Below are 22,983 nucleotides of genomic sequence, written 5' to 3'. Positions count from 1 at the left end.
TGGCCTAAACAGCAGCTTTAGTCACTCCGGGGGTCCCGGAGTTGTGGCCTGCCATCGGGGACCAGTATGTGTGCAGTGCCAGCTCACTCACATAATGCTGCAGTGCAGCACCCGGCTCCTGAGACTGAGGAGGAGTCGCACTTTGGTGTCACCCCTCGGCGGGTGACACCCTGGTGCGGCCTGCAGGTGCTGCTTTGTGACGCCACTGATTATCGCCATTTACATCTACCTGCTTAGCCGCATGTTCAAAACCCCCGACAGCAGATGCCCGACGGATGAAGATCCCGACTTGGGCAGGTAAGTTCCGTAACTCTCTCCGGTACCCCCTCTAACCCTCCCTTAGTGGTGCCTAACCCTAACTTCACCCCTAGTGCCTAACCCTAACCTCCCCCAGGGGGTGTTTAACCCTAACCCCCTTTTAACGCTCCCTAAACCTAACCCTCCCAGGGGGGTGCCTGACCCTAATCTCTCCCTGGGGGTGCCTAACCCTCCCTCCTAGGGGTGCCTAGGCCTAATCTCACCCCCCCAAACCTAACCCTGCTAGACTCCCTAATCCTAAAGCAGCTAACGCTAAGTGCGCCTCAGACTTACCTACGTTCGGGCTGGCATCCTCTGCGTTCCGGCATCGGGATTAACATAGACATCAGTATTTCGACACCTATGTTAAATCCCTTGCCAGGATTCCGTTGCCTCTGGTCTCATACCTACATCCCTACCCCATGCTAGGTTTAAAGCTGGGTACACACCTGAATGATGGTGCGACAAGGCAATGCGATGTATTGATATATACACACTGTATGATCCACTGTATGATGGTGCAATATATATTGTTACATGTCTAATGTAAACTATGCAACATGGTCCGTGGCATTGTCCCTTCTGATGTGTAGCACATCTGATGAGAAGATGCAACCACCCAATTCATTGTACGGTAAATTGGGTTGTTTTCAGGGTACATACTATACGATGGTCGTTCCAATTCACCATAAACAATATATCGGATGATATATTGTATAGTGTATACCCAGCTTAAGAGATACAACTGAAATAGGTGGCAGCTCGGCATACGCATGACTCAGAATGAGGTGTAACTCTAGCTACACGCCCATGAGATGGTTCTCTTCCGCACTTATGCACAGTTGCAGCTCAGTTGACACCCAGTAATGCCCATTTTATTGATGGAGAGAAAAGACTAAAGGTGCATATCCACTACACGATATAAATGAACGATGGAACGATAACGAGGAACTGCGCAATTGCGTCATTGTGCGTCATTGTGGCCCCATCCCCACTACACAATGCTGAGATTACAGCAGATGTTATGAGCAGTAAGAGTCCTCTTACTGCTGCCAGCGAGTATCACACTCATCTGCCCGAGTAATATTCTTTTGTAGAAATCAGTGTCAAACTAGCTTCTGCCGAAACTCTACTTGTCACCCTGGTTTGATAAATTTGGCTCTTAATCAAGAAAAACCAGGGTTGGACGGCCCCACTGCCTGAGGGCCCCTATGGGTCAGGTTCCAGACCATGCACCCTATAAATGCATTATTACTCTATTAGAGGGTCATTTACTTGGTGGAGCAGGGCCATGAAATGGTAGCTGGCCACACCCCTTAAGCATGGGCCCATACCTCTGCATACCCCTGGTGGGACCATCATGCTCCAGACCGACACTGTTTTTAATGTATACAGTATATTAGCCAGTAAAGGCGAAAATGATGGAGAGATAACACAACATGAGTACTTCTACTTACTGACAGTGACACTAGTGATAACGACTACTAAATTTTGTCTCCTCTCCAACTTTTCCTGCAGTACGGATGCCATCGCCAAAAGATGTAATGGTCCAAAAATCTGGAAATGGCCGGATCATTCTAAAATGGAAAATGCCAGATTACATTTCATCCACTGTACCTCTGCTATACCAAATCACATACTGCAGAAAGGACTGGGAAACATGGGAGGTACAGTGAAAACAAAATATTATCATCGCACCCATAGCTGAGCTATTACATTGAGGGAACAGATTGAGGTTATTATGGGCTTTTAAGTTTAACATTTCCTCAGCATATATGATTTCTGACTGTGGAGAAAATGAGAGACTACCTACAGTATGTAATATCAGGTATGGGATTGCCATAATTCTGCAATCCAGGGAAGGGCTATGGTTATGTCTACTGCATTTGCTATGTGAAGAAGCTATCTTATTTTACAGCTGATGTCTCCATGTCATCTCTATCCATAGGATGCTGTCTTACTTAATGTTTTGGGAAATACAGAAGTCAGCTTTAGCCCTCAGTTATTTGTCCCGGGGAGCACCTACCTTTTCAGAGTGCGATCTGTACCGGACGAAGATCACCTGTTCCGCAGTCCTTGGAGTAAGGAATCAGCCTGGACAATTCCCCAAGGTACTGTATTTTTGAACATAAATATAACATAAGCAGATTTGTCAGCTAGGAAAATATTTCACCACCAGCACACCCCCTGGCTCGGCTCAAGGGGCCACTGTGTGCTCTGATGGTTCTGTGAATATCAAGAAAACTCACCATCCATCTTTAAATGGCGGTGGAGGGTCATCATCACTCCCACTTCTCTCCTTGTAGGTTTTTGACCAAGGTGATGAAATAAAAATGAAACATATTTTAATTTTGACACCTTATATTGGTATGCAAATATATACCTTATAAAGCAAAATAATGATTACAACAATATGTAACATCTATCCAAAATAAGGAAATCACATATAGACCACTCACTTTGAACAGTGTATATCACAGATTGATATAAAGGCTCATACACACTAGACGATGTGCTGCATGAACGATATTAGTGAAAGATTTCCCTTGAACTTTCTGTAGTGCAGGACAAACAATATTGGGTGTGCACACTGAAAGATATCTTTAAAGGTATCTTTCAGTGAAGTCATCCTGCCACATCTCTGAACAGGCAATTCTTGATAATATCGTCAGATTGGCCTGCATGTACGGACGATAAAAGACATCGTTAATGGGAGCACGCAATGTTGGTCGTTCACTGCATACACACTGAACGATATGAACAATATATCGTTGAACGATATCGTTATCGTCCATATAAATTGTCTAGTGTCTATGCGGCTTAACAGATTTGATAACGGCAGGACAGACATTCAAGATGAGCAGCGATTTTGCCGGCCAAACACGTTCACCACAGATGACAATTTGTGCCACATTAAAGGTCTGATTAAGGAGAACAGACGTATTCAAATTAGTGATATAGCTGACGAACTGGACATCTCACTGGGTACTGTGCACATCGTTCATGGGCAACTGGGTACAGGAAAAAGTGTTCATGCTAGACGCATTACCATGAGGCGGGAGCAGAGCCGGCCCTAGCCAAATTAGTGCCCTAGGCAAGATTTTTGCTGGTGCCTCCCCATGTGGGATCCTGGAAAGGAGTGTGGCCTCACAGAAGGTGGCGTCACTGATGTGGGTTCACTGTGCTGTGCTCCCCTTCACTGTTGTGCTGTGCTCCCATTCCATGCAGCCTCATTTCCCCCTTATGTCTCTCCAGCCCCAGCCCAGAATCTGTTTTCTTGTGTAAAATTATTTATTATAAAACACCTACCTTTTTTTTTTCAATTCTATGCTTCTGTCTTCTCCAGGCACTGCTTTTCAGATTCTTGATGTTCCTCTCTTTGTGTCTGGCTCCTCTTCAGCCATCTGCCATTACAGAGAGACCCCTGCTATCTTCTATCATTAGTGCAGTGCGTCTGACATTCTATAGGGCACATTGTCCCCTCACAGCACAGCACCCCAGGCTCTCTCCTCATAGCACCCATCTCCCCTCACTGCACAGCACCCCTCTCCCAGCACAGCACAGATCACAGTATAGCACCCATCACCCCTCTTCCCTCACTGCACACCACCTTCACCCATTACCCCTCTCCCCTCACAGCACAGCACCCTCACCCCTCTCCCCTCACTGTACAGGACCCTCACCCATCACCCCTCTCCCCTCACTGCACAGCTCCATCACCCCTCTCCCCTCACTGCACAGCACCCTCACCCATTACCCCTCTCCCCTCACAGCACAGCACCCTCACCCATCACCCCTCTCCCCTCACTGTACAGGACCCTCACCCATCACCCCTCTCCCCTCACTGCACAGCTCCATCACCCCTCTCCCCTCACTGCACAGCACCCTCACCCATCACCCCTCTCCCCTCGCTGCACCGCTCCCTCACCCATCACCCTTCTCCCCTCACTGCATAGAACCCACACCCATCACCCCTCTCCCCTCACTGCACAGCACCCTCACCCATCACCCCTCACTGCACAGCACCCTCACCCATCACCCCTCTACCCTCACTGCACAGCACCCTCACCCATCACCCCTCTCCCCTCACTGCACAGCACCCTCACCCATCACCCCTCTCCCCTCACTGCACCGTTCCCTCACCCATCACCCTTCTCCCCTCACTGCATAGAACCCACACCCATCACCCCTCACTGCACAGCAGCCTCACCCATCACCCCTCACTGCACAGCAGCCTCACCCATCACCCCTCTCCTCTCACTGCACACCACCCTCACCCATCACCCCTTTACCCTCACTGCACAGCACCCTCACCCATCACCCCTCTCCCCTCACTGCACAGCACCCTCACCCATCACCCCTCTCCCCTCACTGCACAGCACCTTCACCCATCACCCTTCTCCCTTCACTGCACCGCTCCCTCACCCATCACCCCTCTCTGCACAGCACCCTCACCCATCACTCCTCTCCCCTCACTGCACAGCATTCTCACCCATCACCTCTCTTCCCTCACTGCACAGCACCCTCTCACATCATGAAATGTGTAATCTGTATCCACATTTTGTCTTTTTTTCTCAGATACAGTATATGAAAAGCCAAACAAGAAAAAAAAAACAGTGAAGTCAATCAGACTGACATAATTTTACAACAATCACAATAAGTTATAACAACATATAACAACTCAATATGTCAGACTCAGATATTGGACTGTTATGTATTATAGTAGTTTAAAAATGAAACTCACTCACTTGCTTCCCATGTCACTACTTAATCATCGTCTCACATATGTCATTTCCCTGTGTCCAGTTCATCTCGTTGTGTCACTCGAAGTCACACCACTGTGTCACTCCAGGTCAATCCACTGTCTGTCCAGCTCATGGCCCCTATGTCTGTCGAGCACCAGCCAATTTTATCCCATCAATGATCCACCGCAATTAATTATTGCCCCCCTCTTTATATATATTTATTTGACTTGTTTATTTACACTCACTGCCCTCCTGACCACCCACCAAACTCAGCCATTATATTTTTTACTTACTACTCACAGTGGTGGTCAGTGTAAGAGGCGTCTGCTCCACTAGTGTCCCATCAGGGAGGTTCCTTTGAGCAAGAATGAAACAGCTGAGCCACATCTTGGAAGGGGAGGAACTACTCACATCACCTATTGGGCTGCGCACAGCCGCAACTATGTGACTCCCCTGAAAGGAGTCAATTGATTGGCAGCCAGTGGAGACGGGGTGCTTTAACACCTGGGTCTCAGAGAGAAGGAGAAAGAGTGAGAGGAGGGGCATAGAGGTGAGGTGCGGGGACCGCCTTTGTCCGCTTTATTTTTTATGGTACCTGGCCGGCTACGGCATACTAATAATGAGTCAGTCTGACTTTTTATCAGTATTGCTCTAATACTAACGCCGGCAGCTGGCCCCTTCATTGCGGTGGGCACCACCAATACTTCTGCCCCTGGGCCCCACACTGCCTCCTCCACGCTCTCGGCTGCATGCTGCCCGGTCCCGACTAAGGTAGCTAGAGCAGCCGTCCGCTGAGCTCGGACCGTGGTAACCAGAGCAGCTGTCTGCCCATCCAGGTGCTCCAAACATCCGCTGGCCCTAGGTTTGGAATGCCCCTAGGCATTCCAAATGCCCCTAGGCATTTGCCTAGGTTGCCTATGCCTAGGGCCGGCTTTGGGAGGGAGTGCAGTTTCTGCAGCATTATGTTACAGGCGATGAAACGTGGAGCATGATATGACACCAGATACGGCAAGCATACAAGACATGGCAACAGGCATCGTCCCCACCATCAAATAAAGTAAAAAACTCCATCAGCAAAGAAGGTCATGGCTACCGTGTTTTGGGACCACAAGTGCGTGCTTCTTGTTGATTTCCTCACCTCAGGCGATACTGTAAATGCTATCCACTATTGTGACATATTGAGCCAGTTGTAAAGGGCAATTAGTTGAGTTGCTGTGAACAGGCGTTGTAGTGCTGCACAATAACACCAGGCCACGCTCAGCCAACCACACGTGTAAGTAATTACGGCACTACCATTGGGAGGTACTGGACTATCCTTCCTACAGCCCTGGTACCAAGTGATTGCCACCTCTTTGGACCAATGAAGAAGCAGCTGGGTGGAAGGTGATTCGCAACCGACAGTGAAGTTCAGCAAGTCGCCATATACTGGCTTTAGGCGCTTGACACTGATTTCTTGTAAGCCGGGACAGATGCCTTAGTGTACAAGTGCTTAGACTAGTATGGAGACTATGGCCCGTATTCAATTAGAAGCGAAAGGCCGAGTTCCGCTGATTGCGACTTTTTGCCTGTCAGAAACTTATCTCCATTCAATTCCATCCGATTTTCGCTTACGCGGAAAGTCAATGCAATGTAATAGGCGAAAAAGATTCGCCTCTGAATAGCAGGAAAAAAGAAGTGCAAAGTTTTTGTTTACGGGTGCAAAGGTGGGGAAACCACTCAGAACCCTTGGGACAGCCCCCCAAAGGACAACTGCATAAAAAAAATCCTGAAAAAAACTTAAGAACACCCCAAAAAAGTACTTTGAATTTGTGGGCGAAAAAGCACAAAGTGGGGGGACAATTTCGCAAACTAGCGAAATAAGGTTCTGGGGGTGCACTAAGAAGGGGTCAAGTGTTTTTGGGATTGCAGGTGCTTTTATGAGGGTGGAAATTTGCATTTATTAAAACTGCACTTTAGAGACATTAAAATATGCTAGCACCCATTTTCAGGTATTTGCCAGGACTACTTATTTTCACCAAAAAATACTGCTTTATGCCATTCTTCACCACTTGTGCAAAGACGCTAATTAGAGGCAATTGTGCAAACTTAAGTACCCCAAATAGCTTTATTAGGGTTAATCGGGCACAACTACATTGATTGCCGATGTTTCTGCATCTTTTTGGGGAGTTCAGGCTGATTTCCCCGGTTCTGACACCACTTTCCATCTGTTCTGACTTCACGTGACGCCGTTTTCGCGTCTTTTGGAATTGAATAAGGCAAATAGCGGATACGCGCACGATAAGTTTCCACTGCTAAAATACACAATGTACTATAGGCGAAAAGTCCAGCATGTGAAACTTATGTGGAAAAAGAATCTGTACCAAGGCCATACTATTGATTATACGTATATGTAGGAGTGGAATAAATGTTCTCAATGAGAGGTCTTGTTACCTTATTTATTAAACCACCCTCGTAGAAATCATAGCAGCTCAATGCTGGGAATAACAAAACTTGCCAATATGTAATAACATTATAAAAAAGCAAATTAATTTAAACAAGAATATGAGACTATCATGGTAATGTAACAACATACAAATTGTTGTTTTTAAAAACTATTTGTAGTCATAGTTAATCAACTAAAAGTTGTGTAAAAGCGGAAATTAAAGTTTAAAACTAAAAAGTGTGCTTTGATCCATTCATCGCTGTGTCCTAGTTTGTTCCTTCATTCATATTTTACATAATCCACCAAAGGACACACTAGTCTTATAGGCTATAAGACTAGTGTGTTATAGCCTCTGGTTAAGATAATTTTTATTGGCTGTGCACACCACAGGGAGAACAGAATTATCCAGAGCCTTACATGGGATTAACTGAATACCAAATGAAAATAGACATTTTATTCAAACTGAGTTTATTATAAAATGGTTGATGGACCAAGAGTGCAACATATACCAAGAGGGCAGCTAATATAATAACCTGCAAAAATGTCCTGGTAAAAACTCTCACATATGTCATTGTCGCCTCCTCCAAGAGGTGTTGTGTCTCTCAGAGCCTGATGACAATCTAATGCCCATGCAGGAACTAATATGTAGGACGAACAAAATACAAATTGCAATCGCAGAACACATTTACAGTATCAGAAGAGGGCTCACAACCCACAGCAATTTTTTGGAAAAACATAGTAAAGACCCAAAAGGTCGGAAATTCTTAGGAATACAGAAGGTGAACCAAAATATTGGAGAAGAAGTGACATCACAAAAAAAATAAAGAAGACTAAAAGCAAATTAATCTTTCTGTTGAAGCCACTAGATCCAAACGGTCTGAATATAGATATTGAATTAAACATCTTTCTAGAATAAAAAAAAATCAAAACAAACATATTGAAACATTCATTGCATATACCCAGGGGCGTATCTATAATGGGTGAGGTGCATACGGACCCCTGGGTCCAGGGGGCCCACACCGCACACCCTGCACCCATAGGGCTCTAGTTACTACAATCCGCATATTGAATGCAGATTGTAGTGTGATATTAACGACTGAGGACCTCATTCAGAGCCGGACGCTATTTGCGGACGCTCGTTCAGAAAAAGGGGCTGGCTATTTAAATTGAGCGCTCGCTCTTTGCGGTCTGTGGACACCTCTATGTCTGAACGAGCGAACGAAACATGCGCTCGCTATTTTGAAAAAAAACGCCCCCTGGCCGCTCGCATCATACGTCATCTCCGCTATTTATTAGATTAATCGAGTACATCGAACGGCGTATGAACTGCTCGCTATTCTTGTGGTAGCATTTTCCTACCGCAATCATGCGAGCAGTTCAGGCTAAAAGACAACCAAGTGACGTGGTCGATGAGCGCTGCTTTGTTAATTATGCACACCCTTAAAACGCTGTTTTGACCGTTTGGCACGCCTGCGTTCGGATCTCCACTCCCCGTTTTCAAGCACCTTCCCCTGTTACCACCCACAAACGCCTCACTCTGTCACTAAAATTAGCAGGCATTCGCTATTTTGCGAGCACACGAATTCCGACCGCACTGACTGGTTCGCGCATGCGTATTACAACCCATACGCATGCGCAGATGTGCGAACATCGCTCGGAATGAACGAGCGGCCGCTTACGAGCGGCTCTGAATCAGGTCCTGAATTCGCATTGCGAATTCAGGCAATATCACAGGGATTTACTACAAATCTCTTGCAGGGACAGAGCTTGCGATAAAGCTCTGTCCCTGCGAATCCCCTTCGGAGCCTTATCATGGTATTTTCGCAAAAAATACTGTGATCAAGTGCCGGCGCATGCGCTGACCAGTCGCCGCTGCTACTCCCCCGTCGCTAAGCCCTGCCCCGTCGCTAAGCCCCGCCCCCATGATCACAGACCCTCCCGCGACCCCCCTCTCCCTTAATTACACTTACCTGCATGCTTCGGGCCTCCGGTGATGTTCTCCATTCATCCGGTCTGGTGATCTCCCATACTGCAGTGGAACCCGATCACCTGATGACCGGGCAGCAGTGCACTATGGGAGACCAGCTGACCGGAAGGGAGTCATCACCGGAGGCCCGATCACTGGTCCCTGGAGTCAGGTAAGTAAAAAAAAATTTTTACTATTTTTTTTTTCTTTTTTTACAGTAATCAGCTTGCGGTCTGTTTAGACCACACAGCTGATTACTGGGACCGACTCCCGGCTCTGCTCTCCCCGTTAGAGCAGGGCAGGAGTCCGGTAACCGGGGGAGACCCTGGATAACGCCACCTCCAGGTGGCGTTATTATCACAGGGCTTTCCCCGATATTTTTTCACATTTTATTTTTAGTAACTCTGGTCGGATAACATTTCCCATTACAGTTATGGGAAATGCGATCTGCTTTACTAAAAATAAGTGATACTTAGGGGTTGGAGTAGAATTTTACGAATTCTACTACAATTGCCCTGTAATAACTATAGGTGATACTAAAATAATGTGAAAAGGGTATGAAAACACCCTTTTTTCACTTTATTTTAGTCAAAATAATGTTAATAGAGCCCATAATCTTATTCTTACCTGTCCATAGTGCTGCTGTAGCGTACAGCATGTGATTGCTGACAGCCCTGAACGAATGTTGAAGAGAAGTGCACTCCTGTGCTGTCTTATCTCTTTATAGTTAATCTGGCCAGGCACCTTTACCAAGATGGCTGCCGAGTGTATTACAGCGCCATCTTTACTGTGCTGAATGTTGCAGTGCTGCTTGTACGTGCAGTACTTAGCTCCTTAAGGCAATATTCAATTAGCCGCGAAAAGTCCTGGACTTTTCGCCGAATGTACTTTGCGCCATCTTCACCTGTTTGGGACATGAATTTGCGGCTTGCACGACCCCGCGTTTCGCCCTATTCATTTGCAGAACAGGCGAAAATGGAAATCGGTGAATGCATAACAGGCGGAAAGTACTGAATAGAATGGGGGAATCAGTCTGTACCCTAAAATAAGATGCATTGACACTGGAAATCATTACAGATGTGTACTATTAGCCTGAATAATTGTCCTTTGTGTAATTAAGTTGTGTTAAAAGCTTTCTAGAAGCTTTTTTGTAAAAGTGGTGAAAAATGATAGAAAACAGTATTTTTTGGTGAAAAAAAAATAGTCCAGTAAAATTTGGGGTACTTGAAAATGGGTGCTAGCATATTTTTGTATCTCTAAAGTGCACTTAAAAAAAAGTAAAAACTACCACCTGCATGCACCTGCAATCCTAAAAACACCTGGACCATCCAAACAGCACCCAAGAAACCTATTTCGCTCATTTTTATCCTTGTCCCCCCACTTTTTAAATTTTCACCCCCAAAAATGACATATATTTTTTGTAGAGATTAGCGGATTCAGTTTCCTGAGAACTGAACCCACCCGAACTTAGCAGATACGAGGCAAATCCAGATCTCAAAACGAGACAAAACGTCATCATCCCGCTGTCGGATTCTCGCGGGTTTTGGATTGTATAAAGGTCCCGCGATCGTCGCCATTTTTCATCCCAGCTATGGAGAGTGAAGAGGGAGGGAGCTGGGAGCTGTGCTGCGCTGCTGTTGTATAATTGTGACTTGTGAGGTTGTGCTGGGAGCTGTGCTGCGCTGCTGTTGTGCATAATAATTGTGGGGCTGGCTGTTGTCCATAGGGGCTGGCTGGCTGTTGTCCAATCCATACCAAATAGGGGCTGGCTGTTGTCCTGTCCACAGGGGCTGGCTGGTTGTGGTTCATGGGGGCTGGCTGTTGTCCTGTCCATAGGGGCTGGCTGACTGTTGTCCATAGGGGTGGCTGGTTGTTGTCCATATGAATCCATATAGGGGCTGGCTTGCTGTTGTCCTGTCCGTAGGGGCTGGCTGGATGTTGTCTATAGGGGCTGGCTGGCTGTTCTGCTATGTTGTCCAGGGGGTGCTCTGTCCATCAGGGGTACTCTTCACCCCCAGTGTAATAATAATAAAAACAATTTTTTTTGTGTGCGTGTTAGCCACACCACCAGTGAAAAAATAAAAACATTTTTTTGTGTGTGCGAGTTAGCCACATTTATCAGCAACGTAGGTGCACAGGGGTGCTGTGCTGCTTGTGTCATTTATCAAGAGGCTGCTGCCTCTTTCGGGTGCTCTCCCTCCCAAGTGCCCCCCAAAAATTTATTCAATCAATCAATCTATTTTTTTTTGTGTGTGTGTGTCAGGGGTGCTGACTGTGTCGTTTATCAAGAGGCTGCTGCCTCGTTCAGGTGCTCTCCCTCCCAAGTGCCTCAAAAAAATGAATTCAATCTTTTTTTTGTGTGTGTGCCAGGAGTGCTGCCTGTATCGTTTATCAAAAGGCTGCTGCCTCGTTCGGGTGCTCTCTGTCCCAAGTGCCCCCAAAAAATTAATTCAATCAATCTGTTTTTGTGTGTGTCTGTGTGCGTGCGTTAGCCATGGCATCACAAAACGCCTCTGCTGAGATTTGCATAAACATTTTCAAAGGTAAAATTAGAGGATATGGATTAAACAATGGAATAAAGCAGCTAAAACTGCGTACTCTGATTATAGTGGCCCTACTCCCAGTTATTTTTTTCCAGGAAGGGGGCGTGGCCACGGCTCCCGCGATTATTCCACACCCCCTATTACCCGGGCCCACCGCGCCTCTCAGCAGGCCTGGCAACTCCATGCAACCATATTCCAGAGTGCAGCTGCTTCTCCTGTAGCCCAGGTCAGAATATGTGTAGAGGGTGTGGTGATGATATGGACTAAAATGGAGCTCACATCCACTAAAGTGGACAATGAATCCCCAATCTATCAGGGAACACAACAGTAATTTATACACAACACAGGATTGGATGACGATATAGGCTTGGGTGAGGATATAATCTGGGGTGATGTATACATCATCCTCTTCACACAATATTAATTTGTCCCCATTGTAATCCACCATTACAGGTGCTTCTGTAATTTTTGCACGTAATTGACGGTAAAGGTCTTTCTCGTAGAATTTGTAGTTCGTTTTGATGGGCATCATCTTTTCCACATTTTGGGGAAGTAGTCTCAGGCCGATCACGGACAAGGTTCCCGTCTATTGCTGATACTCTTTCTGAGTACACACTGGAAGGTGGTCAGCTCAAGTAAAGCAAAGGCAGTTTTGTGTAAGGGCCTCCAAATTGCCTCTTTTTAGTTATTTACATCTCTTCAGATCTGTGTCCATTGGGAAGAAAGAACAATGTCTTTATCCCTTCTGGGACGAAAATCCACTCCCAGCAGCAGGCATGGCGCTCAAGACAAAATGTAAGACGTAAACCTTAAATCTTAAATGTTGCATTTGCTACTCTGTCCCACTTGTCCACAATATTTGCTCTTGTTAAGTGGAAATGCTTTTCGGAAGGTTTTCAAAGGATTATTTAACTGTCAATTGTTTTTGGAAAGCACTCTTCCTGGTCCCCTTCTGGGATGAAAATCCACTCCTAGCTGCAGAAGCAGGTGCAGGATTCTCAAGAAAGATACAACGTAAGGCCTTAAATCAGGGGTAGCCAACCTCGGTCCTCGAGAGCTACTAACAGTTCACGTTTTCCAGACCACCTAGCAGGTGCACAGGTGTATTCATTACTCAGTACCACATTTGAAAAGATCCACAGGTGGAGTTAAATATTACATTTGTGATTCTGTAAGGAAACCTGGAAAACATGCACTGTTGGTAGCTCTTGAGGACCAGGGATGGCTACCCCTGCCTTAAATCATAGATCGTACGCTTGGCCACATATCTGTACTGGTTAAGTGGCACTTTGACGCCACTAACTATGTTTTTAAATGTCCCTGTACAGGTTGGGAAATGTTCAATGGAATCTTTGCAAAGGATTATGTTACAGTCAATTGTTTTGGAAAGCAGTCTTCCTGGTCCCCTTCTGGGATGAAAATCCGCTTCTAGCAGCAGAAGTTGGTGCAGGATTCTCAAGAAAGACACAACGCAGTGCTCAACTACGGATAACTCTCAAACGTGAACTGTTGGAGAGCCTTGAGGACCGCATTTGGGAACCTCTGCCTTAAGGGGTAAATTTTATTTATTAAAATTAGAGTTTTTAGTAGTGAGTTTTAGAAGTGATGTTGCTTGCCCATAATAATCAGATTCTAGCAATTATTATTAAAGTGATGTTAAGTAGAATCTGATTGGTTGCTATGGGGAACATCACTTCTAAAATGCACTTCTAAAAACTCTCACTTTAGTAAATTAAATTTACCCCTTAATATCTTTGTGCTGGTTAAGTGGCAGTTTGGAGGCCACTAACTATGTTTTTTTAATTTCCCTGTACAGGTTGGGAAATGCTTTTTCATGTGGAAAGCACTACTAGAAATCTTCCTGGTCCCCTTTTGGGAAAATCCACGCCCAGCAGCAGGCATGGCGCTCAAGGATTCTTCTGGGGCTGATGTGAATGAGTAAAATATATTTTTTTAAATGCCTCCTCCCTTCCCCTTCTCACTCAGAAATTTACTTTGGAGTAAAAAACTTAAATTAAATTTATTACCAAACCCTTCCTGTCCCTGCCTTCAACTACATACATACTCCAACTCCCTCAGGCCTCTCTTGAATAATAAAAATTTGTTTCCTGATGTGCCATGTTGGAAGTTGACCCACTACAACCTATTACGGTATGCATACCTTGCTGACTTTACAGCTGTAATCCTCAAAATACTATTGTAATAACAAAGGACTATTACAAAGTTCCACTAAAACACCAGATCCTAGTGCCTATTTTTCTCCTGGCCTGTTATGTTATACTGTGTGTCAAGCGATATCAAAAGTGAGTGATTAGGAAAACTTCTTACCTCCTTGAAGAAGGCAGAGCCCCTGCTGAAACGCGTAGGAGACCCCCTACATTCTGACACCACAGCCAGCTTACACCAGAGCTCTTCATTCCCGCGGAGAACTCGGTCGAGCCTTGCTGCTTCCAGAACCCTCTCTACCCACCACCCGCAGGGCCACGCTGGGCATCACACCTAGCAAAGCTCTGCGCACCCCTCTTGATCACCACTCCACCTGCTAGACCCAGGCGACCACGCACCGCCCCCTGGGAGCAACCAACACCAGCTCCACTCACAGCTGTTCATCCAGCAGCAATCCCTAAGCAATCCACACCAACAGGCACCCACCGGGCAGCGGGAACAGAACGCCAGCAACGCGGTGAACCAAGCCCCACAGTGCACCAGCAAGCTACTACCACACACAGAGCTTCCTCCAACCGTTGACACCGCAGCAGCCATCCAACACTGCATCTGCAAAAGGAAACTCTAACACCAGCTACCAGCAGCCCAAGCCTTTTTCACCAACAAATCCTACCGGTAGGTAAGTGACTCCGAGACTTATACCCCTGCGCGGGACGCCGCCAGGGTGTACATCCACAACCGCCAGACCCGCTGCCAACCCACCACTCCTCTCCCCCCGAGACATCCTAAGACTGTTGACCAAAGGTCCAGCAGGGGTAACGACCCTAAAAGGGTCCACTCACCTCCCCAGTCTCCACCCACACACACCTCCAAGTGGATCGCTCACCCCACCTGGGTGCCTGGGACCGAACAGGATTAGTACTGTTTTTTTCCAATAAACCCTTTGGCCCCCATTTCTGCCTGTCTTCATTTCCTCACCCACCACCTCCAGTCCATTAGACCCCCTTCCCTCCCTACACCCCATAACTCCACACACAACATCGAACACAAAAGACCACGACACACTATTACTCCAGCATTATACCCATAGGGCGAGCGCACCCTCCGCACCCGCTACCCCATTCTATCGTTACACAGGACCCGGTACTCCTGCTTTTAGGAAGGTGCAGCACCCTGACACAAACAATACATCTCACATCCCATCTGCCCATACAGCAGTGCGCAGTTCTAACCCATCATTTGCAGGAAAACTAATCACTTAAAAAACAAGAGTGAATATTGATTACATTTTTTAACAACTCATTGAATATTAGTTGTATACTGTACATGTATATCTATCTTTTTTTCTGCTTTATAAATAAGTTGTATATTCTTATTCTAAATTGTTGCACTACTTAAAGGTGTATATCTCGTATTTTTTGTGTTGCGATATAAGCACTGTTCAGAGGTACTGTGTAGGAGCAGCAATTTATTAAATTGAGAGTAGATCTGTTTTAAATATTATTAATAATATCTAGCGCCTGATACTTTACTTAAACTTGCTGAAAAGTGTATATCTGTACTAAAACCATATAAACCAATCAGTAATTAGTTTAATTTGATTAGTGAAAGACCATGAAAGGACATACGTCTGATTGGTTGCATTAGAGCAGATTTGTACCTATCAGCATAACTCCAAAGATGTTTTGGGTGGATCAGGGGATGTGGTTTTCACAGGTCTGAGCATGCAAGAGGATTTTATGTGTCTTTATTTTGCTTTTTGAAATGCTGGCAATGTCAGTAAAAACATATTAATATTATTTCTCAGTGGATGATGAAGCAGTTCCTCAAAATCTACATTGTGAATATGATGGTTTGACACAGATGCAGTGCAGCTGGGAGGTGAGAAAAGAATTGATCACTTCTGTGTCCTACACATTGTACTACAGAGAGCTGCCTACAGATGGCGAGAGTAAGATCTCCGCTGCTATCAGCAGCACATCAACTACAAGGTAAGCCAGGTATTATATAGCAGCTAATAATGCAGCCTTTTATATTTGTATGTATGCTTTATAGATATGAGATATTAATAGGAAATTAGGAATGTCACTCACCTCTCAGTCCTGTTGACTCCTGGCCAACATGGTATAAGTGCTCCACTAACCAGTCAGTAGAGCAACCTGCTAATGGTTCTGTTCCACTGTGTCACTTGCTTAGATGGCATCCCCTGGATGATCCTAGAGTAGAAATGCAGACGGACTACACAGGAATTGATCCCTTTAAGGCTTAGGAAAACTGGTGCTTTCTGACAAGTCAAAGCAGCAGCTATTTACCTCAGCTCTTATTGCAGAGCACCTGACTTCGGGTACATTCCGCGGTTCATTACTGTGGTATGTACCAAGAATTTAATGCATTCTAGGAGTATATAAAGCAGGACTTCAAAGAGTGGTGTATGACCAATGCCTCCTTCCAGGGCACAAAGCTGGAGAGGTGACACCGTTGCTGCCACTGTGGCATTCATTTATGCCAAGTTGTAGGGTGCATAGAACGACACCCAGGAACATCACTCAGTGGCGTGTCCTTAGGACGTGCCCGGCACACATCGACCTGACTGCTTCTGACCTGGGCCCCTCTTCATGACATCATGACGTTTTATGTTCTAGGGCAAGTAGTGCTAGCAAAGGGTGCATAAGTGTCCTGCTATGGCCCTGATGTAAAGTTGGAAACCAGTAGTACTAATTTCCAGGTCATTATGCTACTGAGCCACCATCCAGCGTTTATCTATATTAGGGGTGAGCGGGTTCGGATTTCTGAAATCCGAACCCCCCCGATCCGAGGCCGATCCGAGTCAGGCTCGACTTTTCCCGCCTGACTCGGATCTGAAATCGAGGCAAAACGTCATCATCCCGCCTTCCGGGTCTCGCGGGTTTTGGAACCTATATAAGGTACCCGCGTCGGCGCCATTTTCTCACTCGGCTGTGGACAGTGAAGAGGGAGGGTGGGAGTTAGGGCTGGCTGGGCTGTGTAGTGTAGTGTAGTGCAGTGTAGTGTTGTGCTGTGCTGTGCTGCTGTTGTCCATAAGGGCTGTGTCCACTCCTCCAAAGTCCATAGGGGCTGGCTGTGTTGTGCTGTGCTGCTGTTGTCCATAGGGGCTGTGTCCACTCCTCCAAAGTCCATAGGGGCTGGCTGTGTTGTGCTGTGCTGCTGTTGTCCATAGGGGCTGTGTCCACTCCTCCAAAGTCCATAGGGGCTGGCTGGACAGTGTTGTGCAGTCAGTTGTCCTTAGGGGCTGTGTCCACTCCAAAGTCCTGTGCAGAGTCCCAGTCCTAAAGGGGTGCTGTAGTGTTGTCCAGGGGGTGCTCCCCCCAAGAGCAATAACAAATAAAATATTTTCTGTGTTTGTGAATTGTGTGCGCAGTAGCCGCACGTGCATCAACAAAGTAGTGCCAAGCGTGCGCCTGTGTCATAAGTAAAGGGCCGGCTGGCTTGACCGTTAAAGGGTGCTGTAACCCCCAAAGTACACTCCAAACAAAATAAAAAAATATTTTCTGTGTTTGTGAATTGTGTGCGCAGTAGCCGCACGTGCATCAACAAAGTAGTGCCAAGCGTGCGCCTGTGTCCCATAAATAAAGGGCCGGCTGGATTGACCATTAAAGGGTGCTGTAACCCCCAAAGGGCACTCCAAACAAAATAAAAAAATATATTTTTTTGTGTTTGTGAATTGTGTGCGCAGTAGCCGCACGTGCATCAACAAAGTAGTGCCAAGTGTGCGCCTGTGTCATAAGTAAAGGGCCGGCTGGATTGACCGCTAAAGGGTGCTGTAACCCCCAAAGGGCACTCCAAACAAAATAAGAAACATTTTTCTGTGTTTGTGAATTGTGTGCACTGTGGCTGCACATGCATCAACAAAGGAGCAGCGCCAAGCGTGCGCCTGTGTCCCATAAGTAAAGGGCCAGCTGGCTCATTTCTTTTTTTTTTAAATTGAGTAAATTTTTATTGGTTTATAGAAATACATTAACAAATAACCAAACAAAATAAATAATAAAAAATAATATATAATAATAAATTAAAAAAATAATAACATATATATATATATATACATATACATACATACATACATATACACATAAATACATAATCAAATAACAGTATCTGGAATATAAAACCTAGATCTACAAACTGCATCCCAGATTCATTGCTTATAAAAAATATAATATTAATGTGTATACCAAAACAATAAACATAGAGAATATATATATATATATATATATATATATATATACACATACACATAAAACATATAAAAAAAAAATAATTAAAAAAAAAATAAAAAATACCACACTATACAAATATTGGAATATTGTCAAAAATAATACCTGAAAAATTGGCAAAATCAACTAGAGCCCAATAAATTCTCAACTTATCACACAGCACATTACCTCCAACAAAGTAATAATCTACCTCATTATCCTAACAATAATATACCGGTCAATCATTAGGCAGTGCACGGGCATAACAGGATTTAAGCCAACTGCTCCAGATATGTTCATACTTCTTCTCAGCTTTGCGACAAATAAACACATGTTTTTCATGTTCAACAGTGGTACGGACCAAGGACAGCCAAGCATTATAATCTGGTCCTGTAGGAGCCATCCACGACAGAGCCACACATACCTTAGCTAGTGTACACATATTGACAATGTATTGTTTAAGATATCTGTCCACTACCTCATCGTCCATAGAGCCTAAACAGCACGTCAATGGCGTAGCTAAAGTGGGAGCAATACCTGTATTGGACAAAACTCTCAGAACCTTATTCCAAAAAGTGCTAACCATAGAACAATCCCATAGAAGGTGCCAGAAAGTACCGAGTACTAATTTTACACTTAGGGCATATGTCAGATGCTCTCCCCCCAAATTTTAGCAAACGAACAGGAGTTAAATAGGTACGGTGTAGAATAAACAGTTGAATCTGTTGAAATCTTATAGATGTCGTGGAAATACGAGGAGCTTCTAGAGCATTATCCCATTCCGTATCACTTATAAGGCCAATATCTCTCTCCCACTTTGATCTAAGATGTGGTAAACTATCCTTATGATAAGAAGACAATATATAGGAGTATAAGTAAGAAAGCGTCTTCCGGGGACCTAAAGATAAAAGGAATGACTTCAATGGGGATATTTGAATTAGAGGAGGGCCATCTGAAAATTGAGCCGAGAGAGCATACCGTAATAGTAAATATCTATAGAAATATGATTGAGGGACATGATGAGCTTCTTGGAGTTGTGCAAAAGATTTAAGAATTGAAGTGTCATATAAATGACCCAATGTAGTTACACCGTTAGAACCCCATGTCACCTCAAGCTGTAAAGAGGCCAGTTCAGGTAATATACGATAACTACATAGAGAAGTGTCTGGATCTAATCCCGTAAACTGTAGAATACTAGATACCAATTTCCATATCTTAATAGCTTGCATCAACAGGGGAGGGCCTTCCTGTATAATTCTACCCGCAAGCAAGGCCTGCAATGGTGTAAAGTTAGGGAGAATCTGAGAAACCAACAAAACGTGCAGGGCATTAGGGGAGTCATCTTGAAGCCATAACCGTATATGTGCCATCTGCGCCGCATAATAATAAAATTTGAAATTTGGAAGAGCAAAACCTCCCCCAGACCTAGATCGGGTCAGAGATGGCTCATTTCTTAAAGGGTGGTGTAACCCACAAAGTGCACTACTCTCCAGCAAAAATAAAAATAAAATTTCTGCGTTTGTGTGCGCCTTAGCCGCACATATATATCAATATAACATAAATGGAAGACCAAACTTTCTCCGATAAAAATAAAATAGGGAAAATCAACCACTTCCTCCTAGTGCTGTTGCTGCTGCTGGGAGTTGTTCATCATCCCAGAGAGGAAGTAGGAACACCACTACTTTTACTAAACAATTGTGGGGGCCCAAATGAACAGTCCCTAGCGAGGAGGATGAAGTACGACAGCAGTCATCGTGAAGCAAAACGTATAACTGAGGCCTTGACTGCTATGTTGGTGTTAGACGTGCGACCGGTATCCGCCATTAGTGCAGTGGGATTTAGACAATTGATGGAGGTAGTGTGTCCCCGGTTCCAAATCCCGTCTAAATTCCCCCTGCATCCTCAAAGCAGCAGCGACAAGCGTGCGTCTGTCTGTTAAAGGGTGATGTTACCCCCAAAGTGCGCTCCAACAAAATAAAATAATCTTTTTTCCTGTGTTTGTGTGTGAAATGTATGCGCAGTAGCCACACCTGCATCCTCAAAACAGCAGCGACAAGCGTGCGTCTGTCTGTTAAAGGGTGGTGTAACCCTCAAAGTGCGCTCCACAAACAATAAAAAAATTCTTCTTTTTTTTTCTGTCTTTGTGAAATGTGTGGGCTGTAGCCGCACCTGCATCCTTAAAGCAGCAGCGACAAGCGTGCATCTGTCTGTTAAAGGGTGGTGTAACCCTCAAAGTGCGCTCCACAAACAATAAAAAAATTCTTCCTTTTTTTTCTGTCTTTGTGAAATGTGTGGGCTGTAGCCGCACCTGCATCCTTAAAGCAGCAGCGACAAGTGTGAGTCTGTCTGTTAAAGGGTGGTGTAACCCTCAAAGTGCGCTCCACAAAAAATAAAAAATTCTTCTTTTTTTTTCTCTTTGTGAATTGTGTGGGCTGTAGCCACACCAGCATCCTCAAAGCAGCAGCGACAAGCGTGCGTCTGTCTGTTAAAGGGTGGTGTTACCCCCAAAGTGCGCTCCAACAAAATAAAATAATCTTCTTTTTTTCTGTTTGTGTGTGAAATGAATGCGCAGTAGCCGCACCTGCATCCTCAAAGCAGCAGCGACAAGCGTGCCTCTGTCTGTTAAAGGGTGGTGTAACCCTCAAAGTGCGCTCCACAAAAAATAAAAAATTATTTTTTTTCTGTCTTTGTGAATTGTGTGGGCTGTAGCCGCACCTGCATCCTCAAAGCAGCAGTGACAAGCATGCGTCTGTCTGTTAAAGGATTACATCGGTGGCAACATCCAAGTAGGCATGTCAGACAGTCCGTACCTGTACTGGCAGGAAAAAGAGGCAATTTGGAGGTCCCTGTACAAACTGGCTCTATTTTACCTGAGTTGCCCCCCCCCTCCAGTGTTTACTCCGAAAGAGTGTTTAGTGCAGCTGGGAACCTTGTCAGCGAAAGGCGTAGGAGGTTGCTTCCACAAAATGTGGAGAAGATGATGTTCATAAAATGAATTATCAACTCTTCCAGGGAGACCAGCCTCCAGAACGTACAGAGGGACCTGTGGTTGTGGATTCCAGCGGGGAAGAATTAATACTCTGTGAGGATGAGGATGTACACAACACTGAAGAGGGTGAGGAATCGGTGGATGAGGAGGATGATTATGACATCTTGCCTCCGCAGAGCCAGTTTGTGCAGGGACAGATTAATTGCCAGCTTGTTTTGTGGGGGCCCAAATGAACCAATCATTTCAGCCACAGTTGTGTGGCAGACCCTGGCGCTGAAATGTTTGGTTTGTTAAAGTGTGCATGTCCTGTTTATACAACATAAGGGTGGGTGGGAGGGCCCAAGGACAATTCCATCTTGCACCTCTTTTTTTTCTTTGAATTATGTACTGTTTGGGGCCTAGTTTTTCAAACTGCCATCCTGTCTGCCACTGTAGTGTCACTCCTAGATGGACCACGTGTTTGTGCCGCCCACTCGTATCTCTTAGCATAGTCATCCAGCTACCTCGGTGCAACCTTTTGGACATAAAAACACTATTGTGAGGTGTGAGGTGTTCAGAATAGACTGGAAATGAGTGGAAATTAAGGTTATTGAGGTTAATAATAGCATAGGAGCAGAAAAACACACAAATTCTGTGATTTTAGCTGTTTTTATGCTTTTTTTCAAAAAAATACAGATCCAAAACCCAGAACCCAAAACACGGAAGGGTGGTTTTGGCAAAACCAATCCAGATCCAAAACACGAAGAAAGATCCAGATCCAAAACACGAAAAGTGGCCGGTGCACACCCCTAATCTATATGCTGATTTTTGTGCATGATGTGACATTTTCCTGGGTACCCTTCCAGCACTGGGATCATGGCTATGGATTTCCAGCAGGATACCACCATATCACAAAGCTCACTATGGGGCATATTTATCACAGTCTGGATGTGATAAATATTTTTCACATAAATTCACAAAGTGAAGATGAACATTATCACACAAAAATGCTCTTGCCAGGTGAAGGGCTCTGATAAGGTGATAATTGGTATATAATGCGGCTTTGCAAACAGGGGCCAATTAGCATCAGCCAACACACAGCTGACAAACTCAGTGAAGCTCATAAAATAGAAATCATTGTTATTGTAGTTTTCCTCTGTGTTAACAGTTCATTAGAATCGGCACTTAAACTGAGATGGCTGTCAGTGGGGCACAGCGTTCACAGGCAGTTTCAGAGGGCACTGTCAGTACCAGCAGCTGCAGCTGTCACATCTGCTTATGAATTGAACTCAGTCCTTTAGCCCAGATCACAATATTGGTAAGGTCGAGCCGCTTACCCTGAGAACAGCCCACTTCTTTTGCCAGTGATCGCCATTGGACTCACAAAGGAACTAGGAGACAATTTGTTATCAGCAGCAACTGGAGTCACAGTCAAAGTGCCTAGGATTCTCCCGTAAATATTATTTGATAGGCACCATTATCTCAAACCACTAAAACGATAAAGCGTTCCATTTTCCATGTAGTCTAATGGCCTCCACAGTCACCAGATCTCAAACCACTGGAGCACATTTGGGATGTGGGGAAACAGGAGATTTGCAGCATGAATGTGCAGCCAACAAATCTGCAGACACTACGTGATGCTGATGT

General features: G+C 45.1%; 1 protein-coding gene across 2 annotated transcripts in view; it reads left to right on the top strand.

Moving 5' to 3' along the window:
- Positions 1-22,983, top strand: part of CSF2RB (colony stimulating factor 2 receptor subunit beta) — a 125,541-nt gene that overhangs the window by 41,683 nt on the left and 60,875 nt on the right. For both annotated transcript variants that reach the window (XM_088456878.1, XM_088456877.1), the window contains exons 6-8: positions 1,816-1,964; positions 2,246-2,408; positions 15,947-16,130. In XM_088456878.1, the coding sequence (XP_088313004.1) occupies positions 1,816-1,964; positions 2,246-2,408; positions 15,947-16,130 (496 nt within the window). The remainder of the gene's footprint in view (positions 1-1,815; positions 1,965-2,245; positions 2,409-15,946; positions 16,131-22,983) is intronic.

Source organism: Taudactylus pleione, unplaced genomic scaffold, assembly GCF_031769625.1.
Source record: "Taudactylus pleione unplaced genomic scaffold, aTauple2 ptg000726l, whole genome shotgun sequence".
Taxonomy (NCBI): domain Eukaryota; kingdom Metazoa; phylum Chordata; class Amphibia; order Anura; family Myobatrachidae; genus Taudactylus; species Taudactylus pleione.
Note: the sequence above shows the minus strand (reverse complement) of the source record. Positions and strands in the feature narration are given on the sequence as shown.